The 26,261-nt window shown below is 33.5% G+C and overlaps 1 protein-coding gene across 1 annotated transcript in view; it reads left to right on the top strand.

Moving 5' to 3' along the window:
• Positions 1-26,261, top strand: part of LOC129226729 (dixin-like) — a 73,870-nt gene that overhangs the window by 21,490 nt on the left and 26,119 nt on the right. The window contains exons 3-6 of the mRNA XM_054861358.1: positions 12,689-12,818; positions 18,539-18,664; positions 19,034-19,136; positions 25,704-25,816. Of these exons, the coding sequence (XP_054717333.1) occupies positions 12,689-12,818; positions 18,539-18,664; positions 19,034-19,136; positions 25,704-25,816 (472 nt within the window). The remainder of the gene's footprint in view (positions 1-12,688; positions 12,819-18,538; positions 18,665-19,033; positions 19,137-25,703; positions 25,817-26,261) is intronic.

Genomic DNA, 26,261 nt, shown 5'->3' with positions numbered 1-26,261 from the left:
GTAATAGAAAAATTAAAAAGTCTTTTGGTTCACCTGTATATTTACAAATAATGTATGGTGAATTTTCTCACCAATTGGCTTGTACCCATGTTACGGTTCCACGCTATGATAATTTCGTATCTCGCCAATTGGCTTGTGCCCATGTTACGGTTTCACGTTATGATAATTTCGTAGTTTACTCGTCCATCTTATGATATTTTTGTTCTTAAAATTAAAATATAAAAAGAACAAAATTGAATTTCCGAAAAATCACTTCGAGGTGCACACTCCCATGCTATAAACTGATTCTGTGTCGAATTTCATGAAAATCGGCTGAACGGTCTAGGCGCTATGCGCGTCACAGAGATCCTGACAGAGAGATATCCAGACAGAGAGACTTTCAGCTTTACTATTAGTAAAGATAATTATTTTATTGCAATGTATATGCATATTACTTGCGTATATTATAATATGTAGCATTGTTTTTTCAGTTCAATGATTTTTTTAATCCTCCTCCCCATACGTATGAAGTTTGGGGGAGGGGGTTGAGCACCCTCTTTTTGTTGGAATAGGAAGCTAAAATTCTTCCTATCCACAAGTATAACAATGTTTAGGGGTGGCCAGTTATTTAGGACAAACTTTTTTTTATACATGTATTTTTAAACCAACCTACGATACATATAGAAGGTTATTCGTGTCTGATGTAACGGTATAAATATTTCGTTTTAAACTTTGAGTGATTTTTCTGAAAAATGTGAACGAAGTATGGTTACACGATTTTACTCTTCGTTTTTGAGCCAAATTCAAAAATTATGTCTTAAAGTATTATCGACGGTGTTCATAGAATAATATCATGTTTAACTTTTTATTAGCAATTTTGAGCTGCAGTTTGGAAGACGGTGCAATTTGTTTTTTCAAAAATATTAAATATCATAAACAATGAACTATCAAAAAATTACTTCTAGTTCCGAGGATTTGCTTCTGAGTTTTTTTATTTTAATTTTCGAATTTGTTTGTAGAGTTTTTTTTTTTTTTTTGGAGCTAAAACTTTACGTAAATTGCCTATTAAAGGAATAAAGATTTCCCACTCCCCCTAACATTTTATTTCGTTCGAATGAGGTTTTTTCTCTGCCTCAAATAAAGCTTTTTCCAATCTTCTCAAGTAATTAGAGCAGCAGATAAAAAGATTTCCATTTCAGCAAAAAATCCTAGGCTTAACTCAATTAAAGCCCTGAGCTAAGGATCAAAATACATTACAAGAGACCACGAATTTGAAAGCGAATTTTCAAACGGACAAATCAGCCGTTTTGCAATGCTTAAAGCCCCTTAGCATCTATAGCCTGTGCAAGTTAGTGCAATTTAGTTTGGAACCCGGGAAAGGGGTGCTCTTAAAAACAAAGCGCTTTTTAAAAACAAACCACTGCCATTCTCATTTCAATCAAGTTCTCTTTTTTTTTCCGGGTGGGAGCGGGATTGTGTTCTAATTTTGAGCTCCTTACCTAACGACTTTAAAACAATTATAATAAAACTTCTCATTTCCATTTTATCTGAATGGAGTTGCATGTCGGCTAAATCAATGAAAACTATAAAAACTCTTTACGGCCAGTTTGTCTATAAAACATTTCATGCTTGAGCAACCCTAGAATAATAAACACAAGATTAACAAGGTAATTATTGACATAAAGAGATTTCTGCGTCTCATTGTTCCTTTGCTTATTTTTAATTTTTTCGCAAAGGGGTCATTACCTTATTGACAATGCTTGAAGGGACAATTTCTATTAATTTTTAATTCATGTGCTTCGATAAAGTGATCACAGTAACTGATTTCTATTATTAAAAAATAATGAAATTAATAATGAAAAAACTGTTGTAAAATTACAACAAAATTTTTAAAAATGAATAATTTGGAAGAAGAATTAAAGTAAAAAATAAATTTTAACTTTTTTACTTCTTGAATTCAAATTATGTTTTTCGCAGTGACGAGTGTAAGTGGGTGCGTGTAGGACATGGACGCAACCGCCCAGAAGGAGCGGATTCCAGTGGGCAGTGCTGCTGGTGGAGGAGCAGCACCAGCAGGGCGCGGTCGACGGTGATACTCGCAGATGCCTAGTTCCAAAAATCAAAGGACGTCATTCAATGTTCAAGTGAAAACAAAAAGCAATTCGTGATCGCTCAAAAAAATGTTTTTCAAATACATGGAGAGACATAAACTTTTTGCCCTTCTTACGTATTTCTTAACAGCTTATGGATTTCTTTTGAATTTTTGAAAAGTTATCAGTCAAAAAATAAGGCATCGTTTCTCAACTTCTCATTCATTTCGGACAGACTGCGCCACCTCAGGGTCCCAATCCCTAGAGTAGCGCAATTTTTTGCATGCAGGCTTTTTTTCACTCAACGCAAGAACATTACAAATATATGAGGGTCATGTTGAGTGTTAATAAGCACGAAACTGCAGTCCTTGGCTGGAATGACTGAGCTGGCGATGCATTTAATGTATATGACGGTCAGTCAAAAAATTAGTTGCATCGCTTAAGAAAACGAAGCAGGCAACAAATTTTACAATAAATTTATTTGTATCTTAAAGTTCCATTCAAGATCTACTTTTCTCTCTCAACGCAGTTATCTGCGTTATTTAAACATTTGTCGAGTGTCGGTTTAAGTTTTTCGGTGCCTTCTGCAAAGAAATCCCGTACCGTGCCCAAGAACCATCCTTGAGTCTTGGGCTCGTAAGGCTTGGGCTTTTACCTCATCATTTGGGTTATATTATATCGTTGTTTAGGAAGTTCTTCGTTCATGGGATCAAAAACATGAACGTCATATACAAGATGAAATGACTGGGACATAAGGAGGGTGATCCAACATTCTCCACCTAAACATTTCAGAAGTCCGCACATTGGCACATCAATATGCCATCGCTATTTTCCCATCTTCCCTGCTAAATTGAACCAGATGGAATCGTCTTTACTTGGCAGATTGCCAGATTACATACAATCCGTGGTCAAACAGTACGTTAATAGCAGAGATCAAGGCCCGTCTGATCACTAAATCTGAAGGGGCTCAAAAACAGTTACTAGTAAATTTTCAAAATCTTCTTTTTCCCCTTCCTTTCGTTTTTTTTTTCTTCCTCCTCAACAAAATCTCAAAACCATTGTTACATCTTTATCCACTACAAGCAGTACCCGCACAGCGATGCCCGTGCTAAAAATTTAATGGATGTCCGTTGAATAAAAAAAATTGACGCCCCCTCCCCCTCTGATGTGAAATGATCGTTTTTCTTTGTATAATGCGTACACACCTTTTCAAAAAAAAAAAATATATTTAAGTTTCTATGGAATTTAAAACTTTTCGTCAAATCATTAAATTCGATTTACAGTTGCTTTAAAACTCTATTTAGTGAATGAAGCGGTTTTTACTGCAATTTAAAATATTTCGCCAAATAAACAAAAAAAAAAAAAAAAAAACACCAAATAATATCTTTCAAATGTAAAAATAATACCGCAGCTCTATTGTTTATCGCCAAACTTGCCCAGCAACCGCGCTATCATAATCCATCCCTCTAAAAGGGGGAAAAAAAAAACATCCCATGGAACATTCAAAAATCATCGTCAGAAAAAAAAGAAGAAATGGCCGTACATTTCACTCGGATAAAAACAAATAAAAAGTTTCTTTTCTTTCAAAACAAATCGCCAAAGCAATGAATTACATTAACGGTTGCCTTCGGAAGAGAGAGAGAGAAAGCTGTAGCGTTTTCCTTCCCCTCTACGTGGAGCGGCTGACAGGTTTTGGGGGACGTCTTCCCCTCTATGCTGTCACCGCTCAAAATTTATTGGCAGGGGAAGAGGGTCCGTGTATAGTATTGGATGACCACATACAATTTTTGCGTTGACTCTTTTAGCGCATTTTAGTTTCGCCCGAAATCTTCTACACAATCGGTGTTTTGTGCCTAAATTTCCTTTCCTTATGCACTGAAACTCGAAATTTTGTTAATTTTATATTCGTTATTTGTTTTCTAAATTTGATTTATTAAAATGCTTTCACATGCTACTTTTTATGCACAAGAAGGATATGCAGTAGGATCATTAACATTTCGTTTTCCTTCGAAATGCAGCATTATCAATCTGCAAATCAAAAGCATTTGCAGGATTGATAAAACAAATTATGGATCACGTTGCGAATCGAATTTACCGCTCTTGTTCATCAAATATTACCGCATCATTACCGCCAGCACCAGGCAAATGGGCGCGAAATTCCTGCAGTCTAGCTGAACTCACCAAAATGAAACAATTATTCAAAATTTGAGGAATGTGCCAAAACAAGGCCCCCACCCCCTCCCAATTTTAAAGAAACGACTTAGACTTGAAATGATATTTTCGAATAAAAGCAAAACTGTTACTTTTGAAGACAGTTATATTCCAGTACTAGCTCTTACCCGCGGCTTCGCTCACGTTGATGTAGTTTTTTTCAATTGATTTAAGTTAATGGTCATTACAGGCAGAGGTCAAATAGTTACCAAAATATTGTTTGTCTCTAGTTTCGTCGACATTTCAAATTGTCTGTCCCCTTAAATGTATCAAAAGGTATGATTAAAACTGAAAATTAGGTTGAAGGGGAACAAATGAAATGTCGGCAAAACTGAGAAGACACCCAAAAATCACAAAAAATATATCACGAAAACGTTCAGGAGTTGTAAAGAAGTCATGGGTAATTCCCAAAAAAAACCTATTCGAGTGAGGTCAACTATTCTTAAATAAAGTGAAACAGTTCCCTTATAATCCCGATCTCCATCAAATGCATAATATCCAGCGCTACACCGGCAATTTAAATTATTGTATAATGTATAACTTCTTACCGTAGAAATCGTCCCAAAATGGGATCAACAATGATGCTACCCGAAATGTTTCCAATAAACAGTAAAAATTTGGCAATTGTATGAAATTGTGTGCAAAGACCAAGTAATGGAAGTTTTTGCGCTGTTTATGAATTTGCGAATTAGTTGGCGAATTATTTTACGTGTTAACAAATTTAAAGAAATGGCGATATTTGGTTACATGGTGAAAACCGAGAAACACAGTACTGCGTAGTCTTTAGCTTCAAAAACAGCGACAGTTGAAAAAAATGCCAAATGCCTTAGCTATTGAAATGATTCCACAAAAAAAGTTTGGCTAGATTCCAGCCGATCGATTAAATATACCCAGTCAATACAAATAAATAAAAAAAACCATTAATTGCCTCAAAGTTGCATTAAAATGGGAAAAAAAATCAGCCAAATCCATGTATTATTTGCCAATCTTGTGCAAAAATCTTACTCCAAGATTTGACTTGAGAAAAGCCTTGAACAGTCACGAAAAGCAAAGATAGTCAACAATACAATAGTCGCTATCGACAGGGAGTTGAGATGATACACTAAATATTGTATTGAATTAAGGAAAGCCTTCGAAAAGGGAACTAAAAAGCTCATAACTCGTTTTTTATTCTACTTAGAAATTTCGAACAGGTGCCATCTTCAGCAGAAAAATCAGAGCTTTCGATGGACATATAATGTTAATATGTGCAAGTATTTTTTCATCCCCATATTAGAGAATTTATACTAAAATTGTGTTTTATTGCCCCCAAAGGGGGTTTTTCCCCCCATAATGGGACGAAAACTACCCTATGTGTTATTCTGATGCATAAGCTAGATTATTGTGAAGTTTCATCAAAATCCATTTAGTAGTTTTTGCGTGAAAGAGTAACAAACATCCATACATCCATACATCCATACAGACAAACTTTCGCATATATAATAGTAGTAAGATTATTTTAATCTTTTGCAATCTATATTCTGTAGCATTTGATCTATTTCAGCCTCTGCTTCAAATTTTAAAAGTCGATTATGAAAATTACGTTTAAGAACTTCATTGGCCGCTGCGACACCATCATTAACTTTCTAACCAGAAGTCAGTAAATTTAATAATTAATTAAATTTATCCTGATTTAATTAAACATACTGGTATGATAAATTATAAATTCATTTGTAGAAACGTGAATCGAAATAAAAGTAACGGAAAAAGAATAATTATGAAAATTTTTCCGCATTAATTTCCATATTTGTCAAGCTGTATGGGAATGACAGAATCCTTACCCCCCCCCCCCCCCACGCCACTTATCGAATTATCAGGGAACGTATTTTTCAGACTTGAAACATATTGTTTTAATTCATAGGGTAAATTTTAGAATTAGTAAAGCGTTCGAAAAAGAAAATCAAATTTGTTTCTGAAGTTTTTTAATCAAAGATTACAGTCCTGAATCATTACTTACCTTTTTTTTTTTTTCAATGTCCTTTTTTTCTCTTTTCGAATTTGTGCGTAGTAGTTGATTCATGTATGTTTTTAAAAGCAAGAGTTTTGAATAAATTTCAGGTTTTCTTTTCAGATTTTTTGTTTACGCTAAATGTTTCACGAAAAGAATACTAATGAATCGGAAGAGTGTAAAAGTTATACCATAAGAACAGTGGCACCCAACCTGCGGCTCGAGGGGCACATACGATCTGTGAAGTTGATACGTGTGGCCCGTAGTCTTCTTTAAACTCAACAAATCGAAAAGCACGTTTAATGAGAACGTCAAAAACTGAGCTAAATATTCAGAATTGGTTTCTGATAAACTGATGCAATTAAAAAAAGATGCATCAAGTAATGATTACATCAATTATTGGTTTTTAGTTTTCATTCTTTTTTCCTCGTTTTCACATGTTATTTAAAAAAATGTTGAACATTTTCAAATTTTAGTTATGTTCTGAACCGCGAGAACCATTTTAATATGAGGTGCGGTCTCAAGTAGAAAAAGGTTTGGCACCACTGCCATAAGAGATTAAAAAATCATCAAAAATATTTTTTATTACAGTATGAAGTATGAGTTTAATAATTTTATTTCTGGAAACACTTCGGAAAACATACGCAAAAAAATGTCCCCTGTGGCCCAAGCTCGCTTATTATAACCCTAGTTTATTACGTTTTATCTGCAATCTTAGAAGTTTGGATTTTGAAAGATTGGAAAGTTTTGTGTATTTGCCATGAAATGAAATTACATACCTTTAATAGCATCCGTTTTATTTCTACCTACATTCGTAGCATAAGATGGAAAAACGTAGAACTTCGAGGTTGTTAAGCTACCTCTCTCTAAATGTTAAAATTATGAGCTCAAGCTTCACAATAATTATTTTTTACATAGGTGAAACCAAATGGGAGAGTAAAACCAATAAAATAAAAAATAATAAAAAGGCCTATTTTGGACCACGCTAATTTACCGTGCTGTTTCGTATAAGCTGAAAACGGACAGGATACAGAAAAATCTTTTGGAGGAGGCACGGAAAATTGAGCCCCCCCCCCCCGCCTATTTGATGTTTAACAACAGAGTTTTAATGACTTTATTTTTAAATGGTTTTGCGGTAAATGAATCTACTTCTAAATATAGGAATATTATGCACTAATATATTTTGAATGTGGACGGAAAACATCTTCAACGTCTCAAGCCAATTAAATACTAAACCCAATTTAATGTCACCGAGATGCTATACAATGAGCGGTTTTAATTAGGAACATTGAGGGCAATGTTATTAAATAAACCCATCCTTCATTTTATAGGATTCATTTATTTCAGATTTTATAAATTTATTTATATTTTAACTACAAAATATTATTTGAGTAAGAAAATCATAACTTTATAAAACATAAGTTTTATTGAAGAATTCAGAAACTATTTCTGTGTGAATTTCAAAGCAGTTGCTAATTTGTTTTTAAAGTCATGACACAGTTGAGATAACATATTGATACTACATGCCGTTTCCATTAATAATCATGATTTTCCCAAGAAACTACCATCATGTGATTTCTATCATTTTGCATTTTTTATGAGCTGAAAAAGAAATCTATTATTTGGCAAATAGCTGCCTGGATCAAAATGACTTTTTTAGGTGAACCTACACATTTTTTTAGAAATGTTAATTATTGATTCCATAAAAGAAGAATTAGTAGACGAATAGCGATAATACGTTCCCTAGAATTCGAAACCAAATGTATTCTGCCACTCTGTGCCTCTGACTCCAGTATTACTTCTTTAGCAAACAAGACTGCTTTTATTCGAAATATGCTGTGTGTGTTTTGTGTTAATAACCTATATAAAAAATGCAAAAAACAATTCAATTAAAAATAGTTAATAAAATAGTTAAATTAATCTATCCCTTTTGGGGGGGGGGGGGGCTGCCTCACCCCTAAAATCCGCTACTGATCATAAACTTATGATTTGCTTTCTGACCCGCCATAACTCTTCTAGGTAAGCACATACATATGTATTTTTTTTATGTTAATTACTAATTCAATGAAAAAAGAAGTAATAGATAAATCGCGATAATATATACCCTTGGGTTTAAAACCATTGAGTTACATATCTTTTTTCGCACTGTCCTTAAATTCCAATAATACTCGAAAAGCGAACAAAAGTGATAAGGGTAAGTTCAAATTTCCTTCTAGGTATATTCAAATATTCTTTCCTTTTTATATGATGTAATAATTTAAAAAATATATATATAGTTACATTGTGGCAAAATTAATTAAAAATTATTTAATGGGTGAGTTCAATTTATTTTATCCCGTCGAGAGAAGCACGTAAACTCTCAATCCCCCCCCCCCCCCCCAAAATTTGCAACTGCATGTAAATCGTGATTTAAATACTTTTAGAGCTTAAATTTTGTGTTTATATACATAATTTTACAAAAAAAAAACGCAATTACTTATTAAAAAATAAGCAAAATTAAAGTTATTTAAGAGCGTCATTTTTGCCAGGTTTTTTCCTCGCAATTCTCAAGCGAAGGAAAAAAATGCTTTCCAGACAGCTATTTTGGACAGTCGATCTGTGGAGAAGAAACACGCCCACAAGTGGGGTGCTGACCGTTTCCCCGAAAAGGCCATAAATCACTTGCGGAGAGACGAATCTCGTACCTTCGTAAAGGGGGATGGAAATTTTTAGTTTGTGAATTGGAATAGGCTCACCATTTATTTGATTACTGTTGTTCAATTAAAGCTATCGAAAATATTTTAACATCTTTAGAAAGCTGAGATTATACGCTTTGCTTCTATTTTTTTAAAAATCCGAATACTCCTCCTGGTTCGTCAAAAATTCACCTTTTCTCAAAGTTCAACTTCAAGTTTGTATAAAAATTTTTTGAATTATTTTAATGAAAAACCGCAAAAATAGAAGCACTCTATAGTCGTCACAGATTAAGTCAAAAAAAGAAAAGTTTGAAAATCTCAAATTCCCAATGAGCTATCGTAAGAATGAGAAGACATTCTGCCCCGTAGGTTAACATAGGGATGCGAAAACCGGGAATCTGTCTGATGCGGCCTCTTAAAACGATAATCCTAGACTGAACTGTTCAGCGCCTAACGTGCCAAACGACCACGCTACCGGAACTTAGCCCTTTTGCAAGTGAAGTGGATGTTTTTTCTTTGGCAATAATAAATGTTTCGCCAAACAAACAAAAAGGTATATGATCACATTAGCAGTCGCTTTCAAATCTTTATATATTAAGAGCTGCGTTGCCCGGCTTTGGCCGGTCTACCTTGAGAACAAAAAATTGTGTCAAGTAACATATATTCAACAATTAATTAAAAGAATAACTTAATAACTTAAAGAATAACTTAAATAAAAGGAAAAAAAACACCATGCAAAATTACCCTTCCAAACAATGACGACAGATATTAAAATACTTTTAATAAATTAAATGCGAAAGATGGATTTTAAAAGCTGAACTATGGAAACGCGAAAATAAAATGGTTGACAACCTGAATCAAAATGAGATATTTCGAAATTGATTTAAAAACGCTTGTAACTTTTATTACCTTTGAAGATAGAAGCTAATTTTTCCGACCACAGGTCGAGAGAGATCTGGAGTAAAAAATGTCGCTTTTTCCAATGCTGTCAAAAAGAAATCTTTAAGACAATTCCTTCACTTTTTATTGATAGATTTAATGAAGAAAGTAGTGCCTAAATTTCAGCTAAGCCTAAAAAAGTTCGAGCTAAAAACTCAAATTACTCACTCCGTAATTAAGTTAGAGCATTGAAATAAATTATTTATAACGCAGAAAACTCTACAATTTTTAACGATATATAGTAATGATATGTGCAAGTCATTTTTCACCCCCTTTAATAGCCAAAAATAGGCAATTTACGTGAAATTTGGGCCTAAATTGGAAATAAAAAAAGAACTATTTATCGGATTTTTTTCGAACTATAGCCTATGTTACTCAGTAAGAAAGCACCTTTCATATAGTGAAAGAATTTTTCAAATAGGTGCAGTGGTTCCGGAGATTACCTCGAACATATAAACACACAAAAATCCACCCTCTCTCTTTATAATATTAGTAAAGATTTTCTCAGAATTGCCCATTTCCCTCTCCAATTATGACACCCTTAAAACACTTAGATCAATGGTCTGAGTTGAAATATTGTAGAGCAATGCCTGTGCATCATGAACCCCGCTCTTGGCCACATTTGACTTACTTTCGAAATACAATTTATATGTATCGAATGTAAATAGATAGATTAAATTTACTGTACGAATTGGGATGTTTTCGAAATTTTAAAAGTATTTTTTTTCTGAAAGAGCATGCTAAAAAACGTAGGTTTTAACCATTTTTTAAATAATTTGACAAAGTTTAGTATTTTGAAAACAATATTTTATACGGTACACAGATTGAATTTTATTTTTTAACCTTCTGCTCATGACACCACAAGTGATAAAATGCCATTCACTGATGCCATCAGCGCAATATTACAATGAATACTAACGATTAACGAACTTCATGTTCGCTTCAGAAAAGTATTTATTCAAAATTCTCATGATTGCTATTAATGTTACTGTTTAATGGCAACCTTTTTTTTTTAACAATGCGTAAACATTCAGCCCATCAATGGAATAGTGCGCCAAAGTGCATCACTTCTGACGTCATAAAAACCACGCCTCGTTTCCAAAATCGGACATAAAAAAATTAAATAAACGATAACTATTGGGGGAAAAAAATTCTTGGTTCATGTTATTTATTTATTTTATTATTATTATTATTTTTTTTGCTTATTCTATCAATTTCAGTGATTAAAAGTAGTACTTTTGACTGAAGGAAACAACCCCATTAGAAGTTACGAAGTCCACGAATGTTAAGGGCGGAAGTTCTTTTGACTATAATGAACTTTAGTCCAAGGTTTGAACCTATGTCCTAAGCAGAAGTTCAATTCTTGGACCTCATGGGAGCTTGAAAAGGTCATTATATTCTGGCAAAGAGATAGAACATACATTGCGTAGTTATAACCGGAAAAAAAATCTCAGACGTTGCCTGCAAGCAATAAGACAAGCACCTCTTTTTTTGAGCAATCACGATTACTTATTGTTTTCTAGTTGATGTTAAAATACTTTTTGAGGTTCACTGGCCTCCGCTCGCGGGTGCTCCTCCTGGGTGGTGGCGGGAATGGAATCCTCCAACTCGACGTTCATGTCCCTCGAAATCGACTGGATTCATATTCACCCCTCTCGACTTCGCACAATCCTCTTTAGACAAAATCAGCATTCATAACAACGAGTTAGGGTCCTTTCCCAATTCGTGATTACGAAATGCATTATTTAAATTCAAGATGTCAAAATTAATGTGGGGTTGGATTAAGGTGGTTCAAAAATACATGTGTAAAAAAAAGTTTCTCCTAGATAACATGACACCCCTCAATATTTAAGACTTATGGATAGTAATATATTGGAAGAATTTTAGTATCCTATTCCAACTGAAAAAGGGTACTCAGCCTCCTCCCCCAAACTTCATAAGTATGGGGAGGGGGCTGACACATACATTGAATTGAAAAAACAATTCTACACATTATCATATACACTAGTAATATGCATATACATTGCAATAAAATAATTATTTACAAAAAAAAAAAAAACAGCTGGGGAAAATTAATGTTTCTAAATTTGTGGCATTCTCTATGCTAGGTTAGTGTTAAATTGAGGGGTCATTGAGCCCCCTCTTAAAATCTGAGTAAGAAGCTTAAACTTTTACAGCATAAAACTATTAGTAAGTCTAAAAAAATAGGGGTGTCTTGGACTCTAGCTGCGAAAAAAATTTTTTTGAGCCACCATAGGCAGGATGATAGATGCTATGTGCTAAATGTATTTTTCTTTTTTCTCTCTCTCTTTTTTTCTCCTTATAATTTTGACTTTATTATTTAGTTTTTTTTTTTTTTTTTTTTTTTTTTTGAGAAATCACAAACTGCTTAGGAAGCTCACTTGACAAAGGTTGATTTCACTCTGATTTTTAAGTTACCATGACGGCAAGAAAAAGTGTAGCTCGTTGCTTTAATATTTATTAAGAGGACACTACGCCTACACACGCACACACAAGCCTTTCCACACACATGCCTACAGATAACACACACACAAGACAAAACGAGTATGGGTCCTATCGCATACATATACATGGTTTGAATTCAAGATATCAAATATTAATTTTTTTTATTTTTATTTTTTTCTTGTCACATAAGAAAGAGTAAGTTAAAATAGCGTTACAAAATTGTACAAAATAATGTGTTTGAAAAAAAAGTTTCGAACATTAAAAGGAAGAACACCTGCACTTTTTTTCTTCCCTTCGTATTTTCTTTCCAGGGTCTAACTCGAGTGTTTTGTGTGTTGCAGGCTCGATTGCGTGCATACGTCGGCTGGCTGAACTCCCAGCTGCGCAAAGAGGAAGGGAGTCGTCGGGTAAGCGACCTGCGCAACGACCTCCGAGACGGTGTCATCCTCGCTCAGCTCGTCGCCACGCTCGGTGAGTTCACGATCACCGCGACCGACCCACTGACACCCGTCACCCGCGCGAGCGGATGCAAATATTTAACTAACGTAACGAGCGATGACTGCGATGATACGAACGCGGGTGATTAGGGTTTGTCTTGGTATTTTGAAATCAAAAAGATTTTTTTTTGTAATAACTATTAAGTAGTTTGATAAAAGTATCGACCTTCCAGAGAAAAAATTAACAAGTTCCTCCCTTCCCCTGAAAAAATAAATGAACAAGAAAATAGCGCCTTTTACTTATTCATTGAAAACACAGCACGTGCAAAAAATATTATAAACGAAAAGAACGTTAAAAAAATCATTATAATGTTTAAACTAGGGGTGAAATCGATAAGCTTATTGGTCGATTACCCACTACCGATTAATCGACAAAAGATAATCGCCTATTTTGTTAAAAAAATGATTTTTAATGGTACAAATTCTTTACCTTATCATTATTATTATTATTATTTGAATTACAATTTCAACTTTTCAGAACTAGCTCAATTAGTTTATTTCAGTAAGTGATGTGATTCACTTTTCATCATTTTCAGAATTTTTCTTAAAAATGCTTCAAAATTTATTCAAATTCTTTAAACGATTTTTCTTTTTGTTGTTAATAAAATTTTATTCTGTTAACTAGACATGAAAGTTCAAATATTTAATTAGTAGATCGCTTGTCTGTAGTATCGACCTTTTTACTATTTGTAGCCATTTGATACAAGCCTTATATCTTTACGAAAATTATGAGGTAAATCTACCGTGCTAAGCACAAAAGGCGTATCTGCACTTTTGGTCAAAATTGAGTTATTATCACAAAGTGGTTCTTTATAACATGCTTTACCTATATACAATGTTTTATTGTCATTTGAGGATGGGAAACATATTTTAAAAAATTCTTAAAACGTGGAATTTTAATCAAATATATGGAGGTGTAAAACTTTAAATAGCAGTGTCTCAGTTGGAGCCCAGCTGCAGATACGACTTTTGCGCTTAGTACGGCAGTAAATCTTAAAGCACTATGCTTTACTAAAGATAGGGGGTGGACAAAAGTATTGGCACATGAGATGTGTGTGTAACATTATACATATGATATACGTGCAGTTCAATATAAATAGAAAAATTATATTTAAGATAGAAAAAATAATAGAATAAAAATTAATAATAGAATAGAAAAATTGAATTTAAGAACTAACATTCATTCAGAGGGCTAATAAAATTAGAAGAAAAAAACGTACTTAATGCTAAAATTTTTATGGAATGAAAAAGTAGTGAAATGGAAAATTATTAATGTATGCTGTAATTGTATACACAAATAGTGAATACAGTGACTGAATAAAAAAAAAATGCAGTCGAACCTCCATAGATCAAAGTTCCACACATCGAAGTTTTCTATATATTGAGCCTTTGGCAAATCTTCATGTTCATTACATAGAAAAACTGTTTCCATACATCAAATGATCTCTATATATCGAAAACGACAAAATGTAACATTTTTTTCTACTTCAGACCGTTTGTATCACTAAAATTAAAGTCGGGAGGAAAGGGAAGCTGAGTGATTGTCATTATGAACTCCACAAGTCAGCTTTAAGGGACGGGCAAACAAATGGGAAAATTTTTAATTTTAGAACAAAACACGAAGTTGTTTTCGATTTTATGTTGCGACCTGTCCTGTAAAGTTGTTCTTCATTCTCATACCTGCATAGCTTAGGTTAAAACTTAAAAATTTCCATGCGATCCAAAAATGAAATGCTAGAGGCGTTTGAAACAATACGTGCTGGACTTCAGATCGGAAAAAAGTTCCCGATAAAGTTTTTAGTGGACTGAATAAATACAAATGTTTCTTTGTTGATCTTTTCGAAAAACAAGCTATTCAGCAACACTTCGAGTTCTTTTTCTCTGTTTAAAGGATGCAAATGTGATCATTGTAATTAACACCCGGAGTAATGTTTATTACAAACTAATAAACAATCTTTTTAATCAATTTTTTTTAAACTATCAACATTCATATAATGTAATTCTCAAACCAGTAGGTTTATTTTTAGTTACCTAACAACCACTGAATATGGAACAAAAAAATGTGGTTACAGTGAAACCCCGATTTTGCATTCCCCCCCTCCCCCCCCCCATCTACGTTTTTCCGCATTTAACGTTTTTTCATCGAGTCCCATCATCAATTTTTCTGCTATGTATTTCACGTATTTCACATTTTACTTGTATTTCATGTTTTTAATAGAGTCCCCTAAGAAAAGTTTAATCGGAGTTTCACTGTTTTTGACTGATTCTTTTGACGAATGTGGGGCGAATTGTAAGTAGAGAGAAGGAAAAAGAGGTTTCCTTTAACATTGATATTTATTTTGTGTACATCTTCAAACAAATCAGCATTCATTACAATAAAAAGAATTGTAACATTTTAGCTTTTAACAATCAACATGCTTCATCGTTCTATTTTAATTAGCTGATACCCTCAAGCATTTCTCGCAACAAAATATTCAAACGATATTCTTTCAAAAATAACTTTAGAAAATACTTCCTACCATGAAGTAATGTATTCTAAGCTCTTAATAACCCAAACGTTGAATTTAAATGTAAATAATCCGCAAGGAAAATACTTTACGCTTGCGAGGATCTAGCTTTCCGAAGCTATCAGCAAGAGCAGCACATTATTTCCGAGGCGATCATAGGTTCTTAACCTTGTAGAGCTTATGCAATCTTCAACTCTTATCTTTTCCCTCCCTCATGATCTTAATGTCTGAAGTAAATCCTGCGAAGATCGAACTTGACCTATATTTTGTACGTCTTTAATAATAGGATTCAAAAAATAAATAAATAAATAAATAAATAAATAAATAACAGAAATAAAGCAAAATGAAGATAACGATCATGGAAGAATTTCTGGTTTTTTAGCTTCCTCGCCGAACAGATAAAAATGGTTACGTTTGATTGGAATGGGGTTGTTTCCGAAATTTTAAAAGGATTTTTTTTCTGAAAGAGCATGCTTAGAAACATAGAATTTGACCATTTTAAAAATAATTTGACAAAGTTTCATATTTTTAGCAATTATTTTAGTCAGTGCGCAGATTTAATTTCATTTTTTACGCTTCTGCACATGACATCACAAGTGATGAAATGTCATTCACTGATGCCATTAGCGCAGAGCGCAATATTTAATTATCTTCTTTACTCACATGTACTGGCAACGATTTGGTTGAAAGTTGAAAGCAAGCGTAGAGCGCAATGTTTGATTTGCTTTCGAATTATCATAATCTGGAAACTCGGTAGACAGCAAGCGTAAGCATTCAGCGCCCCAGTGGAGTGCGCGCCAAAGTTCATCGCTTGTGACGTCATAAAGACCACGCCTTACTTGAAAAATCGGTGATTAAAAATTAAACGTTTTCAAAAAAGATTTCGCTCGCTCCATGTTATTATTATTATTATTATTTTTTTTTTTTTTTTGCTCATTCTATCAACTTTAGTGACTAAAAGGAGTACTTTTGACCGATGGAAACTACCCCATTGGGAGTGGAGGACGTTTTTGCTTACATTTTTGTTAATGATAGTTAGAAGAAAGATCCTTAATGAATTAAAATTACTCTATTATTTTTAGTTTATTAAATATTAAGCAAAATATTTTACTTTCTTGGCGGTAAAACAACAGCTTTGCTTAAGAGGGGGATGGAGAATATGTTAAATTATGGCGAGAGTATTTTTTAAAATCACAATAGAAGAATGAGTAGCCTGGAATGCATGTAATAAAAAGGTATGCAGCAGAAAGAAATGATCGAAGAATAACCCCCACAAGCAATGGCGTTTTTAAAAGCAAATAATTTGAAAAAATAATAGCTATGATAATGAAAATAATAGAAATTTATGTTTACACAGCAAAATAATTGGAAGGTGTTGAGTCGTGGAGTTTATATTGATATCAAATTGAGGGCTGAAGGTTTAAAAATATTTTTGAATAAGTATCGAAACATTAAAAAATATTTTTTTTTTTTTTTTTTTTACTTCCTTTTACAAAAAAGGATATATTGTATTTTCTTATGCTTTCAGATTTACTACTTTAGTGATTTTTTTTCCCTCTCGGTGTCGTTGTTTTTGGAATTTTCAGTAATAATCTACGAAGCTTAGTAAAAATATTCAAACAATTTATGAACGTGATACATCATCAATTTTTTCTAAAATTTGAAAATTAGTCTCTTATTCTTTCAAATATTAGTACATTTTTCTTTGATTCCACTAATAAAGAGCGAAAAAATGAAAAATGTTTCTTCTTTTCTGAAATACATAATTTCTTTCAACAAGTAGTAATAAAACCCATCGCCTGTAAGAAACATTCTACGCAAAGAGCTTTTTTTTAACTTTTAAATGCCTTTTTTTCATTGGTTCATCAAGAATTTCACCTTTAACACTAACATTGCGATAACGCAAAAAAGAAGGTGGCAAAATTGATCTCGTGTGGACACTAACTTGTATAAATCATGAAAAATATAGAATTAACTTATTATTATTATTTAATGATTTAAAAAAAAATAAAACGTTTTTTAAATTAGACCTGTTCTCTACAGTTATTATTTTTTTTTTTTTTTAATGTTGTCTAAAACAGAGAACAAAATGACTGAAAAGTGGAAGGCTTATAAGAATCTGGGTCGTAATGATGTGAAGTAAAAAAAATATATAGTCCGTTTGAATTTTTATTTCAAAAAAAAAAAAAAGCATAGCAGATTTTTTTTTTTTTTTTTTTTTTTTTTTTTTTTTTTTTTTTTTAAGATTCTAGCAATATTTTGGAAACGCTCGGTAAAATTTTCGATGATTGGGCTAAAATGTACTCGACTAAATGGAATGAAATTTTCTCTCTTTCACTGGATTTTTAAATCGTTAAATGTCAAACATAAAACCGTTTTTTCACAGATGAGGTTTAGTTTTTGTGAATTGCTCAATACTTTGGCATTGGTGTGGCATTTATACGCCCACATTTAAACTTTATTTCCAGAATTTTAAGCTTTGGAATTTAATATTCAGATATTTGAACATAAGGAACCACTTCATGGCATAATATAAAGTATCAACTTTCTAAAAGAATACTCTTTAAATACAAAATATTTTCTCAGAAAGTTAATGCTTTAATGGCTCCTATGTGCAAATACTTAAAACTAGTGGTACCCGTACGGCTTTGCCCGTAGTAGAAAATTAAAAGGTCTTTTGCTTCGCCTGTATATTTACAAATAATGGATGATGAATTTTTCGCCAATTTGCTGTGTTCATTTGCTCGTCCACGTTATGGCAATTTGTTCGTCCACGTCATGATAATTTGCTCGTCCACGTCATGATAATTTGCTCGGTAAAATGTTCTTAAAATTGGAATAGAAAAAGAACAAAATCGAATTTTCGAAAAATCGCTTCGAGGTGCTCACCCCTATGCTACGAACTAATTTTGTGCCAAATTTTATGAAAATCGGCCGAAATGTCTAGGCGCTATGAGTGTAACAGACAGCGATCCAGATATCCAGACATACAGACTTTCATCTCGATTATTAGTAAAGATAAAGATCAAAAAGTCTTCGATTCAAAGATAAGGGAGGGGAGGGGGAATGAAAATATGTGCACAAAAGTATCACATCCTACCAAATATATTGAAGCGTTTCAATTTTTTAATTCAGTTCAGTGTTGCAATAATTTTGTGCATAAAATTATTTTTATGTTTTTTAATAGGAGGAGACGTTGTTCCTGGAATCGATCCTCATCCAAGAACAGAATCTCATGCAAAAGAGAACGTTGAGCGTCTTTTCCGATTCCTCATACGGAAGGGCGTACCACTCCACGCAATAACTCCTAAAGGTATATATATTTTTTCCTACTGAGTCTGAAAAGGAAATACAAAGGTCTTTCAGAACTAAGCGAGCTCACTTTCAAGAATACCCTACCCTCTGAGGCAGTGAGAAGCAAAAGTGAATTAATATAAGTGGTTGGTGAACCTCTCCTCTGTGTTGAGACACGAGGTAGCACTAATAATAAGTAACCGTGGTAGGTGCTGCCATACAGCATGATTTAGAAACACTTTTCAATGAGCGCGTTTTACTCAAAACTTGAGAATGTCCACTTACATCCCTTTAGTTCTCACTACTTCAGCTGTAATTTTATAACAGTAGGATATATATATATATATATATATATATATATATATGTCTCTCTCTCTCTTATTTTCAGAAGTGTGTGACGGAGATTTAAAAGCAATTATGAGACTGGTTCATGCCGTTGCATCTCACTATAAACCAGACACGGTTTTAAACCCTCCGCGCCCAATAGTAAGGTGAGCTTCAAGTACTTTTCCTTCTTAATTTTTTAACCGGAGTTGAATTTGCTTGGGAATTCAAGGGAGTCGCAATACATCTTTTCAAATGTATATCAAAGTAAACGTATTAGGGGATGTCCATATAAATGATGCCACACTTTTTTCCAGCATTTTTGGCCTCATCCCCCTGTGTCCCAAAATGTCACCCTTCAAAATACGCCCTCACTTCTTTGACACTTGTCATGCTACTAACTTTTCATAAACATATTCTTATAAAAGAACTACGTGGTGTCACACTTTTTGTTTCTCTCTCCCTCCCCTTCCCCTTGGTACAAAGTATCCCAATTTCGCATGTCCCCTCCAAGGCCGTATCCAGAAATTTTTTCCGGGAGGGACCCAGATTCGCACATTGCCCTAACACATACACACATGCACACACATATATACATATAGACACACATACATGCATAAAAACATTTAACAGAGAAGATGTTTTTTTTCTCTATTTTTTAATGATTCCACTGTTGGACTGTTGTTATTTTTATTTTAATTTCTCATTATTCTTTTATTCACTTTGTAGTGGTAAGGATAACAAGAGAATGTCTCTTTAAGTCGGATGTAGAACATCCATAATTTCAGTGGGTCCGGATATGAAAATCTATATTTTAAGTCCTTCCTTATGTGGGGTAATTGAGACTACAAAAATATGAAGAAAAATTGGCAAACAATGTCTTTTAAAGTTATGAATTATTTTGCAAATCAAGATCAATCAAAATAAAAATTGCTTGCTCGACAAATCGTTGACATTAATCGACAGAGAGGAGAAACGAGAGAGGAGAAAAGAGCACATCGTCATTTGCTCATATCGGCTTTTAGCGTAGTTTGTTTTTGATCACTCCCCCTCCCCCCTTTCATCAAATGCCCTACAGTATAAAAATCGTACAGAATGGTTTAAAAGAAATGGTGTAGAGATTCAGAAAATAAGAACGAAGGAGTAATATTCTGGCCATTTGGACAATTCATACTTTATTTTCTTGATAAGAGATTGAAGAACTTTTCAAGGAATTTCAAAAACTTTAATAATTTTTAAAAACTCTAGAACAGTTGAAATTATTTAAAGCACTTTATTTGCACTTTTCAGAAGCTGATTGTACATTCTTACAAAATGATTAAAACTTTGGAAGGCACAACCGTTTTAAGTTAAAAATAAATGTATAACAAAATATTTCTCAAAACAAACATTTTTTTTTCCACCACAAGTAGTGCAGAAAATAAAATAGAGTAGTGTGTTTTTTTCTCTCTCTCATGCTAAGATATTAACAGTATGCAGTGGAAATACGTTAAAAACAAGCAATAACAAAAGAACGTCCAAAATACTGAATTCGGTAATAAATAACTGGCAAGACATAGAACATATCAGTCACAAAACTTTATCTTGAAAAATATGCTACAAAATGGCGAGAATCGTGATTTTTGCATTTTTTTTACTCCGAATGTATCAAGGAGATGAATTTGGAACACCTTGGTAACCAGATATTAGCCTCATCGGAAACTAGGGAATGACCCTTGGAGAGTCCCTGCCTCGAAATCGTTGCAGTGTAAGTTTCATAAGAATTTTAGGGGGAAGAAGGCAGGGGCGTGCACAGGGGGGAGAAGGGAGACCTGTTGGGCCCAGGCCCGAGCCTGAAAGGGGCCCAATATTTACAAAACTAGGGGTTAAAATAGAGGTAAACAATATGGAGGGGAGCCCAAAAAGGTTATTTGTGACGGGCCCCAAAATTTCTGTGCACGTCCCTGGCGGAGGGCAAGTCTACCAAACTGACAAGGGGCCTGCCTTGGCCCTGGATGGACCTGAATTGAATTAGGAAAGAAAGCAGGAAGTCCTAATTAAGGGTCTAAATTTCAAGTATGCTTTGCAGCTAATGAGAACTAGAATTGCTTTTTCTTTATTTCTTCATAATTTCACTCGTTTAATAGTTACAAAATTAAGAATGAAAACACTTTGTTATTTTCCTTTTCTGACATTAGAAATTAAAAAAAAAACTTTCTTCTGTTTTGCGGTACAAAATATTTCGGGTTACGGGGGGGGGGGGGGGGGGGCCTTGGATGCGACCATGACCCCTTCCCCCTTATCGCATGACATCCCGCTTTACACTGCAAAAAAAAAAAAAAAAAAAAAAATCAGGAACGTTCCCGAAAAAAAGTGTGCAGCTAGTGTGCCTAATTTCTGCCAACAAAATATCTGATAACAAGAAGTTCCGTCTAGAACTAGACGAGCCTACTTTCCCGTATACCCATACTACTTTCTAGTACCTGATCAATATTCTCAAAAATAGCTAAAATCGCAAATTTTTTCAAACATATATTTTTTAATATTTTAAGCTGATTTCTAGGAATAAAATATTCCTTACTTTTCTTCAAAAAAACGAACAAATAAAATAGCAGCACCTTTTAAACAAAGCAGCTAATACACTTCTTTCCATTAAAAAAATTTTTTTAACAGCTTTCAAAACGAAAAAATAATAATAAGTTCATTAAAATAAATACATCATATAAAAAAAATCGTTTCTTTTTCCCCTGTTGCCGAAAATAATTTTTTAAACGAATTAATGCACTTACCAAAATAAAAAAAAAAAAACAATAAAATGTCAACTTAAAGAAATAATTTTCATTGTCAAAAAAAAAAAAATCGTCTGCGCATATTTTACCAGTTTATTCACCGAAAACTAAATACCTAAATTAAAACTTTAGCGTGAAAATAAAAACAAATCATATCAACAATAATTATTTCACAGTTAAAACCACAGCAGCGGAGTCGGAGTCGGAGTCAATCTCATTTTGGGATAAAAGAGTCGGAGTCAAATATCCAAGAATCGGAGTCAGTCATTTGTCCTCCGTGTATAGATGTTTGCCAAAGCTACGAAGTCAGAGTCGAAGTCGGGGAGTCGGAGTCCGATTAATTGTCGGGAACAGGAGTCAGAGTCAGTGTCAGGTCCCCCTAAATTCTCGGAGTCGGAGTCGGGAGTTGGTCGTCAAGAGCTATTTCCAACAAAGTTTGTTTGAAGTAAATCCGCCTTCAAGTACGGAATCTACATTGACTTTCAGTTTCCCCGTAGGCGCTAATGTTAAGGGATTTGAACTGTTCAAAATTGAACGGAAAATTGTTCAAATCAAAAAGATATCTTATATACAAGTTTTTTATCAAAAGCTTTTTCCTACAAAGTTTGTTTGAAGCAAATTCGCCTCACAGTTCGGAATTGCTTTGAATTTCCCCGTAGGCGCTAATGTTAAGTTTTTTTGAACTGTTCAAAATTGAACAAAAAATAGTTCAAATCAAAAAGTGAAATATGGGAATGAGGTGTCCTCGCCGAGATCTTTCGAACAAAAAAAAGTTTGTTCGAATCGGACTATTCATTCAAAAGTTATTAGGGGGGGACAGACAGACAGACCGACAGACAGACCGACAGACAGACAGACAGACCGACAGACAGACAGACAGACAGACCGACAGACATTTTTCCCCATCTCAATACCCTACTTTCCAATTTTTAATTTTTCAATATTCATTTAATTATTTTATTTATTTTTGACTTTTTTTTGTTTTTCACGATATTTTTAAGATGCATTAAGCCTTCTTTCATGCTTTTTTCTTCTTTTTCTGACTTTTACTGGGAAAGTAGGCTAAAAACCAGGAAAGTTTCCCGCTAAAAATCAGTAGCCTTTCTGAAATGAATCTAGAAGTTTTCTGAAGAATTCGGAAACCATCCCAATAATAGTCGGTCACGTTTTTGGAGGAAATCTGAAACCTTCAATGAAAACTTAGATATTTTTATAATAATAGCCTGGCGCCGTACTGATTTACCAGGAAAGCTCCTAAAGAAAATATAGCGGAAGCTAAAGCTGAATTGCAAGCAAGTACGAAGAGCTTATTTGCTTGCAATGCCTGAAAAACTACAATATCCAGAGATTGCCTTTAGCCCTTGTTTGGAGCTCAGTCAACCTGGAAGGGCCGTGACAGTACTGAAGGATAAACACTTAAGAGAGAGAAGCTGAGTACATCTTCGCACAAAAAGCAAAAAGAGTTTTTCACAACAGTAAGATCTCTGCATTAACGAAACTTGTAGCAATTCAGGAAACTCTTGGGAAATATATTTGTTTCACAGGAAACCCTTGAAATCCCGGAATGTTGCCTGGAAATAATTTGTGACGTTTTGGAATTTTCTTATTGCAGTACATGTTTTTTAGCCTACTTTCCCAGTAAAAGTCAGAAAAAGAAGAAAAAAGCATGAAAGAAGGCTTAATGCATCTTAAAAATATCGTGAAAAACAAAAAAAGTCAAAAATAAATAAAATAATTAAATAAATATTGAAAAATTAAAAATTGGCAAGTAGGGTATTGAGATGGGGAAAAATGTCTGTCGGTCTGTCTGTCTGTCCCCCCCCTAATAACTTTTGAATGAATAGTCCGATTCGAACAAACTCTTTTTTGTTCGAAAGATCTCGGCGAGGACACCTCATTCCCATATTTCACTTTCTGATTTGAACTATTTTTTGTTCAATTTTGAACAGTTCAAAAAAACTTAACATTAGCGCCTACGGGGAAATTCAAAGCAATTCCGAACTGTGAGGCGAATTTGCTTCAAACAAGCTTTGTAGGAAAAAGTTTTTGATGAAAAACTTGTATATAAAATATCTTTTTGATCTGAACAATTTTCCGTTTAATTTTGAACAGTTCAAATCCCTTAACAATAGTGCCTACGGGGAAACTGAAAGTCAATGAAGATTCCGTACTTGAAGGCGGATTTACTTCAAACAAATTTTGTTGGAAATAACTCTTGACGTCAAACTCCAGACTTCGACTCCGAGAATTTAGGGGCACTTGACTCCGACTCCGACTCCTGTGCCCAACAATTAATCGGACTCCGACAACCCGACTTTAACTCTGACTTCGTAGTTTTGGCAAAAATTTATACACGGTGGACAAATGACTGACTCCGATTCTTAAATATTTGACTCCGACTCCTTTATCTCAAAGTGAGATTGACTCCGACTCCGCAGCTATGGTTTTAACTGTGAAATAATTATTGTTGATATGACTTGTTTTTATTTTTACGCTAAAGTTTCAACTTAGGTACTCAGTTTTTGGCGAATAAACTCGAAGTCATTTATGTTTCTACATAAAGATATGCGCAGACGATTTTTTTTTTTTTTGACAAAGAAAATTATTTCTTTAAGTTGACATTTTATTTATTTTTTGTTGTTATTGTTGTTTTGGTAAGTGCATTAATTCATTTAAAAAAATGTTTTTTGGCAACAGGGGAAAATAAACGATTTTTTTTTTTTTTTGATATGATGTATTTCTTTAATGAGCTGATTAATTTTAATTATTATTTTCTCGTTTTGAAAGCTGTTAAAGATTTTTTTTAATGGAAAAAAGTGTATTAGCTGCTTTGTTTAAAAGTTGCTGCTTTTTTTTTTTACACATAAATTTTTTTTAGATGAGTGGGGATTATTTTATTCCTAGAAATCAGCTTAAAGTATTTTTAAAATATGTTTGAAAAAATTTGCGATTTTAGCTATTTTTGAGAATATTGATCAGGTACTAGAAAGTAGTATGGGTATACGGGAAAGTAGGCTCATCTAGTTCTAGACAGAACTTCTTGTTCTAAAGTTCACGCAATGGAACAAGGATCTAACGTATTTAAAGTCGTTTTAGGGTGTTTTGCACAATTGATGCGTCTGTTACAGTGGAATTGCCTTACTTTGAAAAAAGAAATAAATGAAATTCAGTTTTACTAATGGACTTCGTTTTTTTATAATATAAAGCAGCGTTTCTCAACCTTTTTTGACCCTCGGACGTGCAAGAGCTTTTCAAAAAATCGCGGACCGGTGATATCCCCCCCCCTTTCTTGCTTTCTTCCCCCCTTTTTTTATAAAGAAAAAAAAATTGTGAATTTTTTTTTTACAGATCGGTGAGCCCCCCCCCCCCCCACTTTTTTGGTCCTTCTTTCTTTTCTTGCAAAAAAAAAAAAAAAAAGACTCAGGGACAGTTAAAAACGTTTTAAAAAGCAAACGGTTGAGGTCTCCCCTTCCCCCGTTAATGAAGTGATAATAAAAAAATTAATAAGTAAATACATAAATAAAACTTTACTTGACATTAAAGAACTGTAACAAAAGATATTTAAGTACTTCAGATAAGTAATTATCGAAAAAAATATACCTAAGTAATAAACACTGCTGAAAAATCACAGAAAATTACGAAAATTAATCTCAAAACTGATGCAAAAAATTTCGTATAGGGTATTATTATCATTTTTACGGTGTTTTTTTTCTTTCTTTCTTTACTTTTTCTTTTTTTTTAAGTAAAGAAAATTTTTTGGAGTGATCTAGCAAAAATCTCTGAGTACCAGTATAATTTTTCTGCGAACCGGTGCTGGTCCATCGGACCACCGGTTGAGAATATCTGCCGCAAAACACTCAATAACTCCAGAAACACTCCCGAAACAGTTTATTTAAAAAAAATGACAAAACGTTTGAGTTAATGGATTCATTGTTTACTCAGAACTACTTTAAATTTTATTTTCAGCCGGAAGGAAGAAGTAAAGCCCCCGAAGAAGTCCTGTAAAGTTTCCCCTTTGCAATTTTCTTCGAACCTACGCCCTCAGCAGCAAAACTCCAAAAGCGAGCCTTCTTCTCTTGGTAAGCTTTTTGCTTTTGCGAACAGAAAGTCGCTTGAAAAGCAATCTACGAAATGAACGATCCAGTTAAAATTTTAACAAAATGATGGAAAAGCGAGTATAGAAGAGATCACTATTTTTTCTCCATTATATTTTTCCTCAGGGTAATGAGCATTTAACAGCCAAGAATTGGAATTCCTGTAATGTTTTTCGCTACAGCACATGTGTTTTTAAAGGTGTAAAGTAGGTGGAAGTTTTTTTTTTCTTAATGTTTTGTATGAAGTAAAAATTATGAAATTTTAAATCACAATAACCACTCATCCGAATTTAAAGAATAAGGTTTTAGTAATAATGTAAAGTTAAGACGAATTAAAATTTTACTTTGATTTATGTAATTAATCATTTAACCTTTCTTTTTATCTAGAGGAACCCGAAGTTTTCAGTCATTTTTACGGAATCATTAGTTT

This window comes from Uloborus diversus, chromosome 7 (assembly GCF_026930045.1).
Source record: "Uloborus diversus isolate 005 chromosome 7, Udiv.v.3.1, whole genome shotgun sequence".
In the NCBI taxonomy this organism is placed as follows: domain Eukaryota; kingdom Metazoa; phylum Arthropoda; class Arachnida; order Araneae; family Uloboridae; genus Uloborus; species Uloborus diversus.
This window is presented reverse-complemented; position numbering and strand designations above follow the sequence as displayed.